Consider the following 17,966-nt stretch of genomic DNA (forward strand, 5'->3'; position numbering starts at 1 on the left):
GGAGCTGAGGCGGGCAGCGAGCCGGGACCCGGGACAGGCGCCTCGGCCGCCAACGGAGGGGGCAAGAGCTGCAGAGGATCCCACTCTCTTTCTGACTTTTCCTCTTGTTCCCCTCCCTTTCATTTCCCCTTTTTATTTTCTTGGTTTTTTCCTCGGGTGTTTCTGATACTTCAAAGATTTTTATTCCCCTAAAATCTCCTGTCTAACATATGGCATATTCTCTTTCTTCTAGATTAAATGGGTTTTTTTCCAAATAAATCCAGAACCTAACAAATCCAAACTTCTGCTTGGATATTTTGAAATGGTCGACGAGCTAACTCATGACCTCCTAATGTTGTTTTTCTCATCACCTTTTTATTTATCCTTTGGCAAATTAAGCATCTTTCAGTGACTTGCTTTGCTACACCAAAAATCCCAGTGCACCCAAAATTCCTTAAAAAATGATCACACAAAGCTTGAGTACGCCAGTGGGGTTTCTGATGCACGTCTTCTAATCTTTTCCTAGTAAGCACATTTTATTAAGTCATGTAGAAGTTTCTATTACCCTGATTTATCTTGTTCATTTCCTATCTTGTTTAATTCTTTTTTCTCGGCTTCCCTAAACTTTGGAATTTCCAGTTTTTCCTCGTTTGGAGTTAATATTAAACTAACTCTTTCAGCTCCATTTTCTGCTGCATCCTTAGCTTTGTGATCTGCCCCCAGTTTGCCCAGTTTGCCTCTCCTTTGGCCCGGACCGGGTTCCCCCCGCCCGCAGCGGCTGGGAGCAGCCGAGAGCCCCGCGCTGCCCATGCCGACCTGGCCCGGCTCCATGGCCGCTGCTGCCGCGGGCTGCGAGGGCTGCGGGAACGGGGCACCGAGGGTGTGGCTGCTGCTGGGGGAGGAGGAGGAGGGAGGGAAGGGCAGGGATGGAGGGGGAGGAGGAGGAGAAGGAATGGAAGGGGCGGGATGGAAGAGGAGATGGAGGCGGGGATAAGACAGAGGAGGAGGAGGAGGAGGGGGGATGGAAGAGGAGGAGCGGGAGGAGAAAGAGCAGTGAAGGAGGCGGGGTTAGGGGGGAGGAGGACAGGGAGGTGGAGATAGGACAGAGGAGGAGCGGGAGGAAGAGGAAGAGGAGGGACGAAGGCGGATCAAGGCTGAGCTGCTGGAGCCACGCGGTCTCGAGCCCTGCCTGAATTCACAGCCCCCACCTGTGGGATCATCGCCCCCCCCCATGGCTCCGGTGAGCGGGGAGGGGGAGCCCGGCCCGGATATCCCGGGGGGTCCCTGGGTTGGGTTTTTGGGGGGATGTTTGGAGAATGAAGAAGTCCAAGGCTGAGCGGAAAAGGCCCCTCGGGGGGACATCGGGGGGTGGCGGTGGCGGCTGCCGGCAGAGGCAGCCTGGAGGAGCAGAGCCCTGTGTGCCCCAGGAGGCCAAAGTGGGGAGGCCAGAGAGGGGGGAGCGCCGCCATTGGCGGGAGCCTCAAGAGCCTGGAGAGGGGCAGGGGGGACTCCTTGGAGCCGCTGCAGCGCAGAGCAGAGAATGAGGGGAGAAGGGAGCCCGGGAGCCCAAACAGCCCCGGCATCCCGAAATGGGGAGAGCCAAGAGGGGGCAGTGTGTCCCCAGAGACGGCCTGGGGGGATCTGGTTGCCCTTGCCTGTGGCACGGAGGCAAATCCCATGCTGTCCTTGTCCTTCCTCGCCCAGAGCAGGAGCTGAACATGGAGAGCAGGGAGGACAAATGCCCGCGGCAGAACCTGGTGGCAGAGGCCGTTTTGAGCGGCTCCACGGCGCAGGAAGCCAACGGGGAGGAAAAGGCCCGGAGATGCCGCACGAGGAGGGGCTGCAAACGCAGATGGCGGGGATGTGAGGGGGAAAGAGGCAGCCTGGGCCGGGAAGGCGGCCGGAGATGGAGCCAGAGCTCGGAGCTGGTGCTCCATGAGCAGCTCCATGATGGGGAGAAGCCCCACACGTGCGTGGAGTGTGGGAAGAACTTCAGGTGGAAGTACAACCTGACTGTGCACCAGAGGACCCACACTGGGGAAAAGCCCTACAAGTGTGGGGAGTGTGAGAAGAGCTTCAGCCAGAGCTCCAGCCTGATCAAGCACCAGAGGAGCCACACAGGGGAGAGGCCCTATGAGTGTGGGGAATGTAGGAAGAGCTTCAGCGAGAGCTCCACCCTGATCAAGCACCTGAGGAGCCACACAGGGGAGAGGCCCTATGAGTGTGGGGAATGTAGGAAGAGCTTCAGCCGGAGCTCCAGCCTGATCAAACACCAGAGGACCCACACTGGGGAGAGGCCCTATGAGTGTTCCAAGTGCGGGAAGAGGTTTCAGACCAGCTCCCATCTCCTCCAGCACTATCAGAGTCACACAGAGGAGAGGCCCTTCCAATGCCCCGACTGTGGGAAGGGATTCAAGAACAACTCCGACGTTGTCAAGCACCGGCGCATCCACACTGGGGAGAGGCCCTACGAGTGTGATAAATGCAGGAAGAGGTTTCAGACCAGCTCCCATCTCCTCCAGCACTATCGGATTCACACAGAGGAGAGGCCCTTCCAATGCCCCGACTGTGGGAAGGGATTCAAGTACAACTCCACCCTCGTCACCCACCGACGCATCCACACAGGGGAGAGGCCCTACGAGTGTCCCCAGTGTGGGAAGAGCTTCTCCTGCAGCTCTAACTTGACCCGACACCAACGGAGGCACCGGTAAGGGAAGCCCTGCGAGTGCCCCGAGTGCAGGAAGAGCTTCGTGCGCTGCTGCAGCTCCATCCCCCACTGGAGGAGGCACTTTGGGCACAGCCCTGGTCACTCACATTCCCTGTGATCCATGTTGGGAACACACCTGCCTGCTTGTCCTTTTGTTTGGCATTTTTTTCTGATTCATCTTCATCCCTTAAAAACAGCCAAAACAGTGTTTAAAGAAAAAAATTGATCAAAGATGTCTAAAGTCCCACAATTTCAGAGTTTTTTAATGGGAAATTGATGGTTTGGAGAGAATATTCTGGAGGATTTGTGTAGTCTGGGGGGGGATTTTGTGCAGTGTTCTCCATCTCTTTGCACTCCAAAAGCCAAGAGGGTCACCTCAAAACAACTGAATCCCACTGAAAACAACTGAATTTTAATTCATACAGGCTCAATCCCACATCAAAATGCCTTGTTCCCACCCTAAAAAACTCAGTCCCACACCAGACTCACTCCATTCCACAGCTGCCAGAGTGAGATGGGGTGTGAAGGAGATTGGGAGAAGTGGGATCCCAATTTGGAGTGATGGGATTGGGATTGTGTGGGGCTGGGTGGGTGGGATGTATTTGATAGCAAATAAAACTTTCAGAGTTAGTGCCACCTTCTCAGCTGATTGTGTTTGTGTCCTCCTTTCTCTCCTGCCTCTCTTTGCCTGCTCTGTTTCTCTCTCAGTGTCTCCCTTGAGCCAGGGCAGCTGCCACCAAAGACCCTGCCCTGATTTAATTCCCAGTGCAGGAGCTACAACGGCCATGGGTGAAGTTCTGAAGGCTGGCAGTGAAATGTCACTGTAGGATCCACTTGGCTTTCGGCCCCTTCTTAGGAGCTTTGCCTTCAAGGGCAGGAACATCTTTTCCTGGCTGGGAACTGGAATTCCAGGTCCTTGGAGTGTGTGCCATGCAGGACCATACAGACTGGGATGATATGGACTGGGATCCCACAGACTGGGACTGCACCAATTGGGACCATGTGGACTGGCATCATGTAGACTGGGATTGTATGGCTTGGGATTGTACAGACTGGGATCATGTGGACTGGGATTTCACAGGCTGGGACCGTGGGGATTAGGAGCCGAGACTGGGATCATACAAACTGGACCATATGGACCGGGATGGCTGCACCGGATCAATGTGAACCGAGGGGGTCCCGCCCTGCCCAGGGGTCCCTCCCCATCCTGCCCGGGGGCGCAGCCAAAGCTCCCCGGAACGAATGCAGAGGTCCAGGAGGGATCCCAGTGCCAGTCCCATTTCCAATCCCATTTCCAGTCCTGTTCCTGCTCCTGGTGCTGGTCCCAGAGTGATCCTGGTGCTGATCCTGGTTCCGGTGCCTGCCTCAGTCTCCATCTCAGTCCCGGAGCACTCCGTGGGCTGATTCTGGTTCTCGTGTTGATCTCGATACTGGAGCGGTGCCAGTCCCAGTCCCAGTCTTGGTACCAGAGCGGTGCCAGTCCCAGTCTCAGTCCCAGTCTCGGTCCTGGAGCGGTGCCATTCTCGGTGCTGGTGCTGGTGCTGGTTTCAGTGCTGGTCTCAGTCTTGGTCCCAGAGCAGTTCTGGACCCAGTGCTGCTACTGGTGCTGGTCTGGGTCCTGGAGTGCTCCCAGTGCCAATCTCAGTCTCAGTCCCAGTCCCAGAGCGCTGCCACTCTCGGTGCTGGTTCCGGTGACGGTCTCAGTCTCAGTCCTGGAGGGCTCCCGGTCTCGGTCCTGGTCCCGGTCCCAGAGCAGTCCCGGTGCGGGTGCCGGGTTCCAGTCTCGGTCCTGATCCCAGTCCTGGAGCGCTGCCGGTGCCAGTCCCAGTTCCAAAGTGCTCCTGGTGCCGGTCCCAGTGTCAGGCTTGGTCCCAGTCTTGGACCCAGTGCCAGTTCTGGTGCAGGTTCTGGTCTGGGTCTTGGTCCTAGCCCCGGTGCCGGTCCTGTGGCACTGCCAATCTCAGTTCCAGTGTCAGTCTTGTGGCTGGTGCCACTTCTGCTGCTGGGTTTGGTCTTGGTCCCGGAGAATTTAGGTCCATTTGGGTGATTTTAGGCCAAACTGGACAGGTTTAGGGTGGGTTTCAGATCCCTTGCAGTGATTTCAAGCCTTTTAGGGTGGATCTTAGGCCCCTTTGCAGATTTTAGGCCAAATCTGTTGGGTTTGAGGGTGGATTTTAGATCCCTTTGAATGATTTAAGCCCATTTGGGTGGGGTTTGGGCCTGTTTGGGTGATTTTAGGATAAACTGGGCAGTTTTAGAGTGGATTTTAGATGCCTTTGGCTGATTTTAGGCCCATATGGGTGGATTTTAGTCTTTGGGTAATTTTACCTTGTAACGGTGATTTTAGGTCCCTTTGTGTTATAGATGGCTAATGAGATGATTGGCTCCTGCAATTAAGGGATGGATACTGTGTGAATATTAAGAGAAGCTTTATTGATGTGTCATTATGTTATTGCAGTCTGTTGTTTAGATGTCCCCTGTTCTCCCCACAGTCCCTTTCCCCCCGTTGTTACCATCAGACAGCCTGAGCCATCCAGGACAGGTAGAAAGAAGGCGAGAACAAAGACTTGTTCCTAGGGGAGGGGGCGTGGCATGACAGCACCTGACCCTCCAATCAAGCTGCAGGAAAGCAGACTCCACCAATAAACATCAAAGAAGAGTTGACTGACAGACTGTGGGAGGGGCCAGGGTTGGCTGATGCAATCCCGGGGTATCAAAGGTGAAGCGTCCATCTTGAGGACGAGCCAGGCACGTGGTAGGCGGCCACGAGGGGAGCTCCCAGGCCTGTTCTTCCTTATTTAGTCCTTTTCTTGTCATTTTTGTTAAGGTTGAATAAACCTTTCAAAATTTTCAAAGTCTGCAGTCGTTTCTCACAGTAACCAAGGGTTCCTTTCCTGGAGTTTGGTGCACAGGAGAAACACCAACCATATATTCTCAAGAGGACAAAATGGCACAAAATTTTCCTGGCAAAGATCAGAAAATCAAGAAACTTTGGAAAAAGATTTACTAAAACATCCAATTCAACATAAAACACCATAGCAGTAACTTCATTAACTCAGCCTGTTGCACCCAGAAACGTTTAATCACTTCAGTTGTTGAGGTATCAAAAAATGTTCCATATCAAGAGCATTAGAAGGAGAAGACAGAGAGACAGGAAGACAGAAGCTCTATAGAAAGAAATGCACATGGCTACCAACTGCTGGGGTTCCAGCGTGGGTGAGACACAAACCCCAGCCACGGAGCCCTTGTGACACATCAAGGCCCCTCTGGAGCAAAGAAACCATTGCTGACAGTCCAGAAACTCATGGAACCAAGGGGCCCTTGTGACAACGCAGATCCAAGGACACCATGGTGGCACTATGGAACCTCATGGGAGCAAAGAGACCATTGTGACACTCTGGTGCCTCACGGAATCAGAGGGACCATTGTGAAACTCAGGCCCCCTCTGGAACCAAGGGCCAAGGATGAAGCTATGGCACCCGTGGAACCAAGGAGCCGTTGTGACACAGCGGGGCCACAGGGAGCCGAGGGGCCATGGGGACATTGCAAGGGCTCAGGGAAGCCAAGGGGCCGTTGTGACACTGCAGAAGAAAGGAGAACATTGTGACACTGCAGGGACTCCTGGAATAAAGGAGACCATGGGGACACTGTGGGTCCTCATGGAACCAAGGGCACAGGGAGCAGGTGTGGCTGGTTTGGCCTCCCGGGGGCTGCTGGACAGGTCTGGCTGACCTTGGCATGTCGAGGGCTGCTCCTCAACTGCCCCTGAAGCACTGGGCCTCTGGGCTCTCCTTCCTATGGGACAGAACTGTCCTGATCCTCTTCCAGGGCCCTATGGCCAAAACTGGGATTCCTTCTCCAAATTCCCTTACATGCAAAGATTGTTCCCAGATGAAATCTGCCAGGAGGAACAGATCTGGCTCCCTTGCCTACCTGGGGGCACCTCTCATCTGCCTTTGAAACGCTGGGACCATGTGCTTTTATTTCTTGTGGGAAAAAACCCTCCATCTCAACCAGGCACTCATGGCCAAAACTGGGCAACTACCTCTGGAATTCCTTATATCCAAGGATAGCTCCCAGACAAAAGCTGCCAGCACTGACAAGTCTGGCTGGCCTAGGCTTCCTGAGGGCTGGCCCTCATCTGCCTCTGAAACACTGGGGCTGGGTGCTTTCCTTCCTTATGAAAAGAGCTCTTCTTCCTGTCCAGGCACCCACAGCCAAAACTGAGATTGCACCTCCAAAATGCCCAATATCCAAGGAAAGCCCCTAGACAAAAGGTGCCAGGAGAGACAGGGCTGGCTGGCTTGGCCTGAGGGTGGCCACCTCTCATCTTCTTCCTAAACACTTGGACTTTGTGCTTTAATTTCCTATGGGCAAAAATACCCATCTTGACCATGGCCAAAACTGGGATTCCACCTCCAAAACTCCGTACATCCAAGGATTGCTCCCAGGTGAAAGCTGCCAGGACAGACAGGTCTGGCTGCCCTTGGCCTCCTGGGGGTGCCTCTCCCCTGCTGTCCAAACACTGGGGCTGGGTGCTTTCCTTCCTATGGAAAAGAACCGTCCTTCTTATCCATGCAAAAATGGCTGAAATTGGGGTTCCACCTCCCAAATTCCTGATATCCAAGGGTTGCTTTCAGACAAAAGCTGCCAGGACAGAGAGGTCTGGCTGGCCTTGGCCTCTGGTGGCTGCGCCTGCAACAGTGGGGCTGGGTTCTTTCCTTCCCATGGAGATCCCTGGGACACTGTGGGGACCTCATGGAACCAAGGGGATCATTGTGGCACCACTGGAGCCCATGGAACCAAGGGAATCATTGTGGCCCCACAAGAGCCCATGGAACCAAGGGGATCATTGTGGCACCACTGCAGCCCAGGGAACCAAGGGGATCATTGTGGCACCACTGGAGCCCAGGGAACCAAGGGGATCATTGTGGCACCACTGGAGCCCTTGGAACCAAGGGGCCATGGTGACACAGAGGGGCTCCATGGACCCAGAGACCATTGTGGCTCTGTGGGGCCTGATGGAACCATGGAGACCATTCCAACCTTCAGGGCCTGGTGTCACCAAGGGGGCATTATGACACCTCAGGGCCCCATGGAAGCAAGGGACCATTGGGACACTGTGGGACCCATGGAACCCAGGGTACATGGAACAGCTCTGGCTGGCTTGGCCTCCCAGGGGCCACCTGACAGCTCTGGCTGATCTTGGGATGTCAAGGGCTGCCTCTCATCAGCTCCTGGAGCACTGGGGCTCTGTGCTTTCCTTGCTATGGAAAAGAGCTGTCTGACTTTTCAGATGCCCATTGCCAAAACGGGTACTCTCCCTAAAATAATTTCCTCTATGCAAGGGTATCTCACAAAACCAAACCTGCCAGGTCTGGCTGGCCGTGGCCTCTGGTGGTCACCTCTCATTTGTCCCTGAAACACTGGGGCTCTGTTCCTTCATTCCTATGGAAAAGAACCAGCCTTCTTGTCCAGGGACCATGGCCAAAATTAGAATTTGGCCTCCCAAATTCTGTATATCCAAGGATTGCTCCCAGACAAAAGTAGCCAGGACAGACAGGTCGGGCTGGCCCTGTCCTCTGGTGATTTCTTTAGACTCTGAGGTGAATGTTTTCATTTGGAAACACTTTGGAGAGGGCCCAGAGATGTCCCAAGGAGGGGGGGTTTGGAGGCCTTGGGCCCATGAGCACTGTATAGGGACAAAGGAGCTCTGTGCTCAGTGGGGTGGAGCCTGAGGACAGTGGAGCAGAGCCATGAGAGTGTTTAAAGAGCGATTTCAGGGATGGTGGATCCTTTTGACATAGTGGAAAACAGCCAGAGAAAGAATTAATGCCAAGGGCAGCTGGGGAGGCCCAGAGTGGCAGCAGGAGAAAGGAATTTCCCTGTCAGGGCAGGGCTGTGGTGCAGCACGTCCCCAGCAGGAGCCTGGAGCAGCCCCAGGCTTTGTGTGGGGAGGCAGGAGCAGGCAGGAGGCAGAGCTGTCAGCAAAGGAAGGGCCCAGCCAGGTGGGGCAGCCGGGGGATGCCGAGAGCCTGCAGGGACAGAGGCCAGGGCAGGGACACCGTGGGACAGCCTGGGCTGCACAGGGCACAGGGATGGGCAGCAGCTGCAAGACAGCCCTGCCAGAGCCAACCTGGGCAGCGCTTTGGCCATGGCTGCTGGCCCTGGGCCTGAGCCAGGAGGGGACAAGTGACCCTTGCAGGCCTGGGGCCTCATGGCCTCCTTGTCCCTGCTCAGCAGCCTGGCAGGGGCCGCCCCACGCTCCTGCCCTTGACATTGCCCATCCCCACATGCCAGTGCCCATCCCGGGAAGAGCCCTGAGCAAGGAGGGAGGGACAGGATCTGCCTGGCCAGGCCCTGGGGCTCAGGCCTTGGCCCTTTACATTCCTGAAACAAATCCAGGTTTGCTCAGCCCCAGAGACACCTTTGCCTTGTTTGTCCCCAGCTGCCATCAGTGCCTCCAGTGTTCTGCTCTCCCTGGAACCCGGGGACACTTTCTCAGTCCTGTCCCTCACAGGGATCTCTTTAAAGTACAAGAAACTTCAGTATTTCAATCTCACTCTGAGCTCTTGAGAAGTCTTTGAGCCCACTCTGAGGGACTGGGTGTGATGCAAAGAGCAGCAAAGGCCCAGAGGGTGATTAAAGTCCTTGTGCTGTGTCTGTGCTGCTGAGCTGGGCCGGGCTCCTGGCCCAGAGGCAGCTCCTGGCAAGGGCAGCAGAGCTGCAGAGAGACAGCTCTGGCCAGGAGCAGCTCCTGTGCACAGCCCAGCAGGGCTGGGGCACTGCCAGGGCCCCTCAGGGACACGAGCAGGGCACAGACAGAGCTCCCAGGGGCTCAGCACTGGCCGGGGCTCTGGGATGTCCCCGCGGGGGCTGTGTCACAGCAGCACCTCTGGGGCTGTGTCCCAGAGCCACAGAGCAGCTGGGATGGCAGCAAGGGGCTGTGTGACAGCACAGAGTGGGCTGTGTGACAGCACTGAGGGGGTTGTGACAGCACAGAGCTAGCTGTGACATCAGAGAAGGCGGCTCTGTGACATCACAATGTGGGTTGTGACACAGAGTCACAGAGCAGCTGTGTGATGCCACAGAGAAGGCTGTGACATCACAGGGTGACTGTGACACCACAAATGTGCTGTGTGACATCACATAGCAGCTGAATGACATCATATGGAGGTTGTGTGACATCACTGGGGCTGTGTGACATCACAGGGGCAGTGTGACATCACAGGGACAGTGTGACATCACGGGGGCTGTGTGACATCACAGAGATTGTGTGACATCACATGGGGCTGTGTGACATCACAGGGGCTGTGTGACATCACGGGGGCTGTGTGACATCACAGGGGCTGTGTGACATCACGGGGGCTGTGTGAGGTCCCTGGGGAGGTCACTCTGCCCCGGCCCCCTCACAGCTCCCCCCAGAGCAGTCCAACCCTGCTCGTGCACAGCGGGGTCCCCTGTCCCCCCGGGTCCCCCCGCCCCCGGCCCCGCAGCCTCCCCCAGAGGATGTTCCACAAGATCGACCCCAGAGCCTGACACGGGGCTGGGGGCCGGGGCCCTGGGGGTGGCACAGGGAGACAGGGACCCCCTGGCAGCGTCCCCGTGTCCCCCAGGGCCAGAGCCTGGGCCAGGGCTCCTTCACCCTGTTATAGATAAATATCATAATATTGGCTTTTTGCAAATATTAAAATGGATTTTATCTGTGTGGTGTTAAAGTAACTTTGTTCTAAAGATATAGTTTTTATTTCTGTTGTTAATTGAGCTTAGACATAGTAGTGAAATAGCTAATAGGAGTGTGCTTGTGTTAAACTGCCTGCTTGGGTGGGATAACATCCAATGCACACGGGATGAGGACACCTGTACAGATCTGCCAACTATCAGCACTCCCTGTCTGAAGGCAGAGTGCACCAAGGCCCAAAACCTGGAGGTGATAAAGAGAAGGAGCCAAAACCACAGCCAAACACACATGCTCTGAAAAGGCAGACCCAAGGAGGGGCCATGTAAAATCATTCCTGGAATATGTAAAGTAGTTTATGGACATGCATGAGGCTCTATGAATATGCACCAGGCTGATGTAAGCGGAAAGGTATTTCAGGGGATCCCCGAAGGTAACAGGGTGCTCCTGGCTTAGTGCCAAGATGCACCCGGCCATAATAACCTTTGCTCCATGGTCCTGCTCTCCCATTGTCCTTTATTAAACTTTGTACATTTTCACAGGAGAGTGAACGCATTTTTCACAAATGGAATCTCAAGGAAACAAGGGTCAGTTGTTAAGCCAAGGCTCTGCTTTGACCAAGTGGGGCCTCATGGGACACAGGTGCCACTGGGACATTGCCAGGTCTGCTAGGAACAAGGCTCCATTATTGCACAGTGTTACAGATGAGTAATGTCATAGTTGGGTCTCACAGTGAGGAGATAGATCCTATGTGTGTGTTAAGATGTGTAGTGATGTTATTGTCATCTGTCCCCCATAGTCCTCTTCCCCTGCCCTTGTAATGGCCTTGGTGGTTGGGGCATTTGGGGAGGGCAGGTTTGTCACTGGAAGGCAGGCATGGCAACACCTGCTCTCCAGTCAGGTTGCAAGAAAGCATTCTCCACCAATGGACGGCCACAAAGAGTTACCTGACAGACTTTGGGTGGGGCTAGGATTACCTGGTGCAACACCAAAAGCCTAAAAGGAGGAGCAGCCAATTTGTGAAGGAGCCATGTGGCTGATAGCCACGGGGTGGGGAAGGGCTCCCAGTGCTGTGATTTCTCCTGTTTCAGTCCTTTGTTGTCATTTTTTTCAAGGTTGAATCAACCTTAAAATTTTAAAAGTAGAGGTCATTTCTTACAGACAGCAAGGCCTCAGGGCGCCCAGGAGAGCGGCGTGACAATGACATCTTGGGGAACCAAGTGTCACCTGCCAACACAACGGGGCCTCATGGAATCCAGGGGCCACTTGGATATTGCCAGGGCAGGTGGAACTCAGTGTCCATTGTGACACAGCACAGCCTCGTGGAACTCAGCAGAGCATTGGGACAGCCTGGAATCTCATGGAGCCAAGACTCTGCTTTGGCAAAGTGGGGCCCACAGGACACAGGTGCCACTGGGACATTGCCAGCTCTTGTGGAACCCAGTGTCCACTGTGACACAGCAGAACCTCATGGAAACACGGGGGCCACTGTGACGCAATGGAATCTCATGGAAGCAAGTGTCAGTTGTGAACGCAGCAGGGCCTCACAGAACCCAGGGGCAACGGGGACCGTGCTGTGGCTCGTGGGAGCAAGGGGCCATTGTGACCCAGCGGGGCCTCCTGGAACCCAGGAGAACATTGTGGGCCCATGGATCCTCATAGAAGCACGGCCTCGTTGTGACAAAGTGCAGCATCACAATGGTCTCCTGGGTTCCATGAGTCCTCGCTGTGTTTAGAATTGACACTTGGTTCCCCAAGATTCCATGGCTCCATCCCTCTGCTCTCCTGTGATTTGAGGCTGTGCTGTGTCACAATGGACACTTGCTTCCTCCAAGGCTGGAGATGTCCCAGTGGCACTGGGCTTCCATGAGGCCGCGCTTTGTCACAATGGGGCCTTGCTTCCATGAGATTCCATTGTCCCACAATGGTCTCCTGGGTGCCACAAGGCCTGCCTTTGTCACAGTGGAACCTTGCTTGCACCAGCCCTGGCAATGTCCCAGTGGCACAGGGGTTCCATGAGACCCTGCCGTGTCACAATGGGCCCTTGGTTCCATCAGGTTCCATTGTGTCACAGGGCTCTCCTAGGTCCCATGAGGCCTTGGTCTGACACAGTGGTGTCTTGTTCCTACCAGGCCTGACAATGTCCCAGTGGCACCTGTGTCCCATGAGGCCCCACTTGATCAAAGCAGAGCCTTGCTCCCATGAGATTCCACTGTGTCACAATGTTCTGCTTGGTTTCATGAGAACCTGATGTGTTGACAATTGATCCTTGGATCCTAGAGGTTCCATTGCATCACGGCTGTGTCCTTGGTTCCAGGAGGCCCAGCTTTGTCACAACTGGACCTTGGTTCCATGAGAATCCATTGTATCACAGCAGTGTCCTTGGTTCCATGAGGCCCTGCTGGGTCACAGTGGAGCCTTTGTGCCATTCGTTTCCATGGTGCCACAATGGTCTCCAGCATTCCATGAGGCCACGCAGCAAAAGAGTGGACCCTTGAATCCATGAGTTTCCATTCCATCAGGATGATCTCTTGCATTCCATGAGGCCCTGCTGTGTCACTAAGGAGCCTTTGTTCCATGTGTTCCCTTTGGGACACCATGGTCTCCAGCGCTCCATGAGGCTGAGCTGTGAAACTCTGGGCTCTTGGTTCCATGAGATCCCACCACGGTGTCACCATGGTCTCCTGGGTCCTGTAACAATTCACACTTGGTTCCATGAGATCCCAGCACGGTGTCACCATGGTCTCCTGGCTCCTGTAACAATTCACACTTGGTTCCATGAGATCCCACCACGGTGTCACCATGGTCTCCTGGGTCCCATGAGGCCCCTCTCTGTGTCACAGTGTTTGCCTTGGTTTCCTGAGAAGCTGATGTGTTGACAGCTGACCCTTGGCTCCTTGAGATTCCATTGCATCCCAGCGGTGTCCTTGGTTTCATAAAGCCCAGGTTTGTCACAAGGGAGCTGTGGTTTCAGGATATTCCATGGTGCCACAAGGGTCTCATCGCTCTCTGAGGCTGCACCGTGAAACAGTGGGCACCTGGTTCCATGAGATTCCATGGGGTAACAGTCAATTCTTTTGCTTCTTTTCTGCCAAGGTCGGGATGAAATCCCAAGACAGCATTTCTTGTTTGGACTCAGGTGTTCATTAGCTCTTGTCTCTAGAACAGTCTCACAAGCTGTGAGTTCTGCAGCACTTTGCTAACAAGGTAAAAATGGAGCCCTGTCTCTCTCTCTGCAAGGTCTTTTGAGGATAAACTGTCCAATTAAGAAATGGCAGCTAAATTATTTTTACTTTTAACCCAATAACCAATCACCCATGCCCAACATAAGGGACGAGGAGGAGGAGGAGGAGGAAGAGGAGGAGGAGGAGGAGGAGAAGGAGAAGGAGAAGAAGAAGAAGAAGAAGAAGAAGAAGAAGAAGAAGAAGAAGAAGAAGAAGAAGAAGAAGAAGAAGAAGAAGAAGAAGAAGAAGAAGAAGAAGAAGAAGAAGAAGAAGAAGAAGAAGAAGAAGAAGAAGAAAAAGAAGAAGAAGAAGAAGGATCAGCCTCCACCCTAAAACCTCCATCTTGCTTTATATATATTACTATATTCTAAAACCTTAAACTCCAAGTTGTCCACCATGTGATATTACACCCTTCTATTCAAACTCCACACCCATAATCCCAGCTCCATCATTCCATTTTGGAAGCCTTCTCCACAGCCTCAAGCCAAATGCAGTGTTCTCTTGGGGGTCAGTGTCTGCCAGCTCAGAAAGTCCAAAATTCTCAGCAGCCCGGGTTCCAACAGGTAACAATGTTCTCCTGTGTTCCAGTAGGTTCCATTGGGCCCGGCTCTGTCACCATGGACACCTGGTTCCATGGATTCCATTGGGTGACAATGTTCTCTAGTGTCACCATGGACACCTGGTTCCATGGATTCCATGGGGTGACAATGTTCTCCAGTGTCACCATGGACACCTGGTTCCATGGATTCCATGGGGTGACAATGTTCTCCAGTGTCACCATGGACACCTGGTTCCATGGGATTCCATTGGGTGACAATGTTCTCCAGTGTCACCATGGACACCTGGTTCCATGGATTCCATGGGGTGACAATGTTCTCCAGTGCCACCATGGACACCTGGTTCCATGGGATTCCATTGGGTGACAATGTTCTCCAGTGTCACCATGGACACCTGGTTCCATGGATTCCATGGGGTGACAATGTTCTCCAGTGTTCCAGGGCTCTGTCACCATGGACACCTGGTTCCATGGATTCCATGGGGTGACAATGTTCTCCAGTGTCTCCATGGACACCTGGTTCCATGGATTCCATGGGGTGACAATGTTCTCCAGTGCCACCATGGACACCTGGTTCCATGGATTCCATGGGGTGACAATGTTCTCCAGTGTTCCATCAGGCCCGGCTCTGTCCCCATGGACACTCGGTTCCATGGGCAGTGTCCGTGTCCCAGTGGCACCTGTGTTCCATGGCACCCCTGTCTGACCAGGGACAGTTTGTCCCAGGACATTCCATGGAGTCCCAGCGGTCACTTGGGTTCCATGCAGGTGCCTGGGCAGCGGGAGCTCAGCCCAAATATCCTGGGGGTCCCTGGGCTGGTGTTTGTTGGGGGGAACCTTTGGATCTTGCAGGGCTCCAAAGCTGAGCCGCGGATGCCCCTTGGGACAGAATGGAGCATCATGGAAGCCAGGAGACCCTGATGGAAGCCAGGAGACCCTGATGGAAACCAGGAGACCCTGATGGAGCCAGGAGAGCCTGATGGAGCCAAGGCTGCAGCGGGACACAGAGGGACCTCACGGGAGCCAGGAGAGCGTTGTGAGGCTGTGGAACAATGTGGCACCGAGGTTTCACTGGGGCTTGGCAGAAGCTCCTGGAGACAAGGAAGCGCTGGGAGCCTCCGGCATCAGCGTCTGCAGGAGGATTTTCTGCTCCCTCCTGGGATGCTGGTGGACAATAAAGCCTGAGGCAGCCTCCCAAGGGTCCGGCTGTGCCACCAGCGGGGGCCACATCTGGGGGGACGCCCGGCCAGCCCTGGCCCTGCTGCTCCTCCTGGCCGGGCCTGGAGCTGCTGGGAGCCCGGGCTGGGGGAATCCTCAGGGCTGTGCAAGGAAAGGTTCAGCACAAGCAGCCCTGGAGCGAGATGTGCAGTGTGAAACACGCCAATCACTTGTTTTTAAAATTGTAAAAGTTCCATAGTAATAAAATGGTTATAAAAGTAGCAATGCAATTAGAGTAATAATAATTTGGACAATTTGAATTAGGACAATATGAGACAATAGAGAGAAAGGGTTATGGAGGTCCGGGTACCTTTTTCTGGGCACCACGAGCCCGAAAAGGGACACCCGTTAACAAAGGATTAACCCTTAAAAACAACAGCCTGTTGCATATTCATACACTTCATCCATGATGCATAAATTCCATTCAAACACAGGATTCTGTCTGGACAGTGCCAACTTCTTCCTCTGAATCCTAACAGCGCCTTCAAGGCGGGAAGAAATTCATTTCTTCTGATAAGAGGGCAATAAATTCTTTTTCTCGGAAAGATTTAGGTGTCCTGTGGCTGCTATCTCACTGCAAGTCCTTTAATTAAAACAAGAATCCTACATAGCATCGTTTCTATTTTAACAATTTTTATAACCTAAAACTATATTTAACACAGTACTTAAGAGAATTAATACAGCATTACTTTCTAACACCAGACATATAATATTCATTTTAATATTTGCGAAAAGCCAATCATAAAATACATGCATTTTTCACATGCAGGCAAAGCCAGCGAGGCAGCAGAGCAAGAGAGAGAGCAGAGCCAGCGACACAACAAACGCACCGAGAGCGAGAGAGCAAGTTTGAACAGAGCTTGCAAAGGGCAAAATCAGCTCAGACCAGGTTAGACTGAAGAACAAGGAGCACCAGGCATGGGCTGATGGTCCAGGTAAAAAGTTCCAGCGTGAGGAGGACGACAGAAGCCTTCATCAAAAGAGCACCAGAAGACTGAGGGCCGCCACAGGAGGAACGGACGCAGGCGCTGAAGCCACACACGGCTGTAAAACCGGGACACAGCTTTATGCAAATGTGAGTATGCTAATGAAGTGTTGTAATTGTGACTTTTAAAATGGAGCTGAAGGCCAAAGGAGACCGAGTGGGTTTTTGCCAGAGAGATCCCCCTCGCTCCCAGCGCTGGATACACAAATCCCTGCTCTGTCTGACTGCAGAGTTTGATTTCCTCGCCCAGTTTGTCCCACTCCCCCTTTCCCTGCCCTCTCCTCCCCTCTCCCAATCCCATTTATGGGATTTGGGGTCATTTATGGGATTTGTGGTAATTTATGGGATTGGGGTCATCTGGAGAATTTGGGGTCATTTAGGGGATTTGGAGTCATTTGGGGGATTTGGGTTCTTTGTGTGCCTTTGAGGTTATTTGGGGTTTTTTGGAGTTATTCGGGGTAAATTTGGGATCATTTGAGGTAATTTTTCACATTTTTTGGTTTTTAGGGCTGTGTGTGTGGGGGGTAATTCAGGGCCAGTTCTGTGTGGGTTTGGGATCATTTTATGGGATTGGAAGGGATTTTAATGGATTTTAATAGGAATTTAGTAGGATTTTAATAGAATTTAATGGGATTTAAAAGGAATTTTAATAGGATTTAATGGGATTTTAGTGGGATTTTATGGACTTTTAATGGGATTTGATGGGATTGTAATAGAATTTTATGGGATTTTAATGAGATGTCATGGGATTTTAATGGAATATAATAGGATTTTAATGGGATTTTAATGGTGTTTAATGGGAATTGAGTGGAATTTAATGTGATTTTTATGGGATTTTAATGGGATTTGATGGGGGTTTTCCCCAGTCCACAGCTCCCTCCCACCTCAATTTGAGGGTCCCATCCCCCTCTTTCCCCCCGCTCTCCCGCCCCTTCCCCATCGTTCCCCCAGTCCCCAATCCCCTCCCCCGTGCTTGGTTTTGGGGGTTCCAGGCCCCTCCTGCTCCCTTTGGGGGTCCCGACCCACCTTGGGTTGAATTTGGGGCCCCCCCGCCCCCCCTTCTCCCCACGCCCCCCGCTCCCCCCGCGGCCGGGGGGGCTCCCAGCGCCCCCAGTGCCACCAGTGCGGCCCCAGCTGCCCCCGCACGCCCCATCCCCATCGCCGGGGTCACCGCCCCCGCCCCAAATTCCGCTCCTGGGCACTGAGAGCCATCAGCGACAAACGCTCTGATTGGCTGGGAATGGCCCCGCGCAGTCTCTGATTGGCCAGCGCTGGGAGAGGCGCTGGGTTCTGCCCGGCACCCGATGAGTCACAGCCGAGCCGGGCGCTGATTCGCTGGAAATCGCCGGGCGGGGCCAGTGCGCCGAGTGTCTTCCCGGCAACGGGATCGTCATCAGAGCCCCGCGCTCTGATTGGCCAGGATCTGTTTCGGGCTGGGGACGGGAGGAACTGGGCACCCCCAGGAGCCCCTCGGGTTTGGGGCTTTCGATCCCCCTTCGGCCCTCGGGGCGGCCCTGGGGCCCCCCCAACACCCCCAAAATGGGGAGGGTCCGCGGGGCCCTTTGGAACCCCCAGAAATGGGCGGGGAGCGGCAGGAGCCGCCCCAAAAAGGGATGGAA

At 53.9% G+C, this 17,966-nt stretch overlaps 3 protein-coding genes and 1 pseudogene across 3 annotated transcripts in view; all 4 read left to right on the plus strand.

The window, feature by feature from the left end:
• The window catches only part of LOC139605206 (zinc finger protein 551-like), a 390,584-nt gene that overhangs the window by 71,048 nt on the left and 301,570 nt on the right, over positions 1-17,966 (plus strand).
• Positions 1,138-3,262, plus strand: LOC139605208 (zinc finger protein ZFP2-like). The gene is made up of 2 exons (XM_071456550.1): positions 1,138-1,219; positions 1,684-3,262. Exon 2 carries the CDS (start codon positions 1,698-1,700, stop codon positions 2,688-2,690), a length of 993 nt encoding a protein of 330 aa, XP_071312651.1. The 5' UTR covers positions 1,138-1,219; positions 1,684-1,697; the 3' UTR covers positions 2,691-3,262.
• The window catches only part of LOC139605204 (zinc finger protein 436-like), a 72,535-nt pseudogene continuing 55,709 nt past the window's right edge, over positions 1,141-17,966 (plus strand).
• LOC139605196 (zinc finger protein 23-like) overlaps positions 1,169-17,966 on the plus strand; it is a 554,146-nt gene continuing 537,348 nt past the window's right edge. The window contains exon 1 of the mRNA XM_071456535.1: positions 1,169-1,219. The gene's annotated coding sequence lies outside the window, so the exon portion shown is untranslated. The remainder of the gene's footprint in view (positions 1,220-17,966) is intronic.

The sequence above is a fragment of the Agelaius tricolor genome, unplaced genomic scaffold, assembly GCF_023055355.1.
Source record: "Agelaius tricolor isolate 1412-34295 unplaced genomic scaffold, bAgeTri1.0.p SCAF_61, whole genome shotgun sequence".
Classification (NCBI taxonomy): domain Eukaryota; kingdom Metazoa; phylum Chordata; class Aves; order Passeriformes; family Icteridae; genus Agelaius; species Agelaius tricolor.

Excerpts from the sequence above, each read along its gene's own strand:
- LOC139605208 (XM_071456550.1), top strand. The coding sequence starts at position 1,698 with ATGGAGAGCAGGGAGGACAAATGCCCGCGGCAGAACCTGGTGGCAGAG.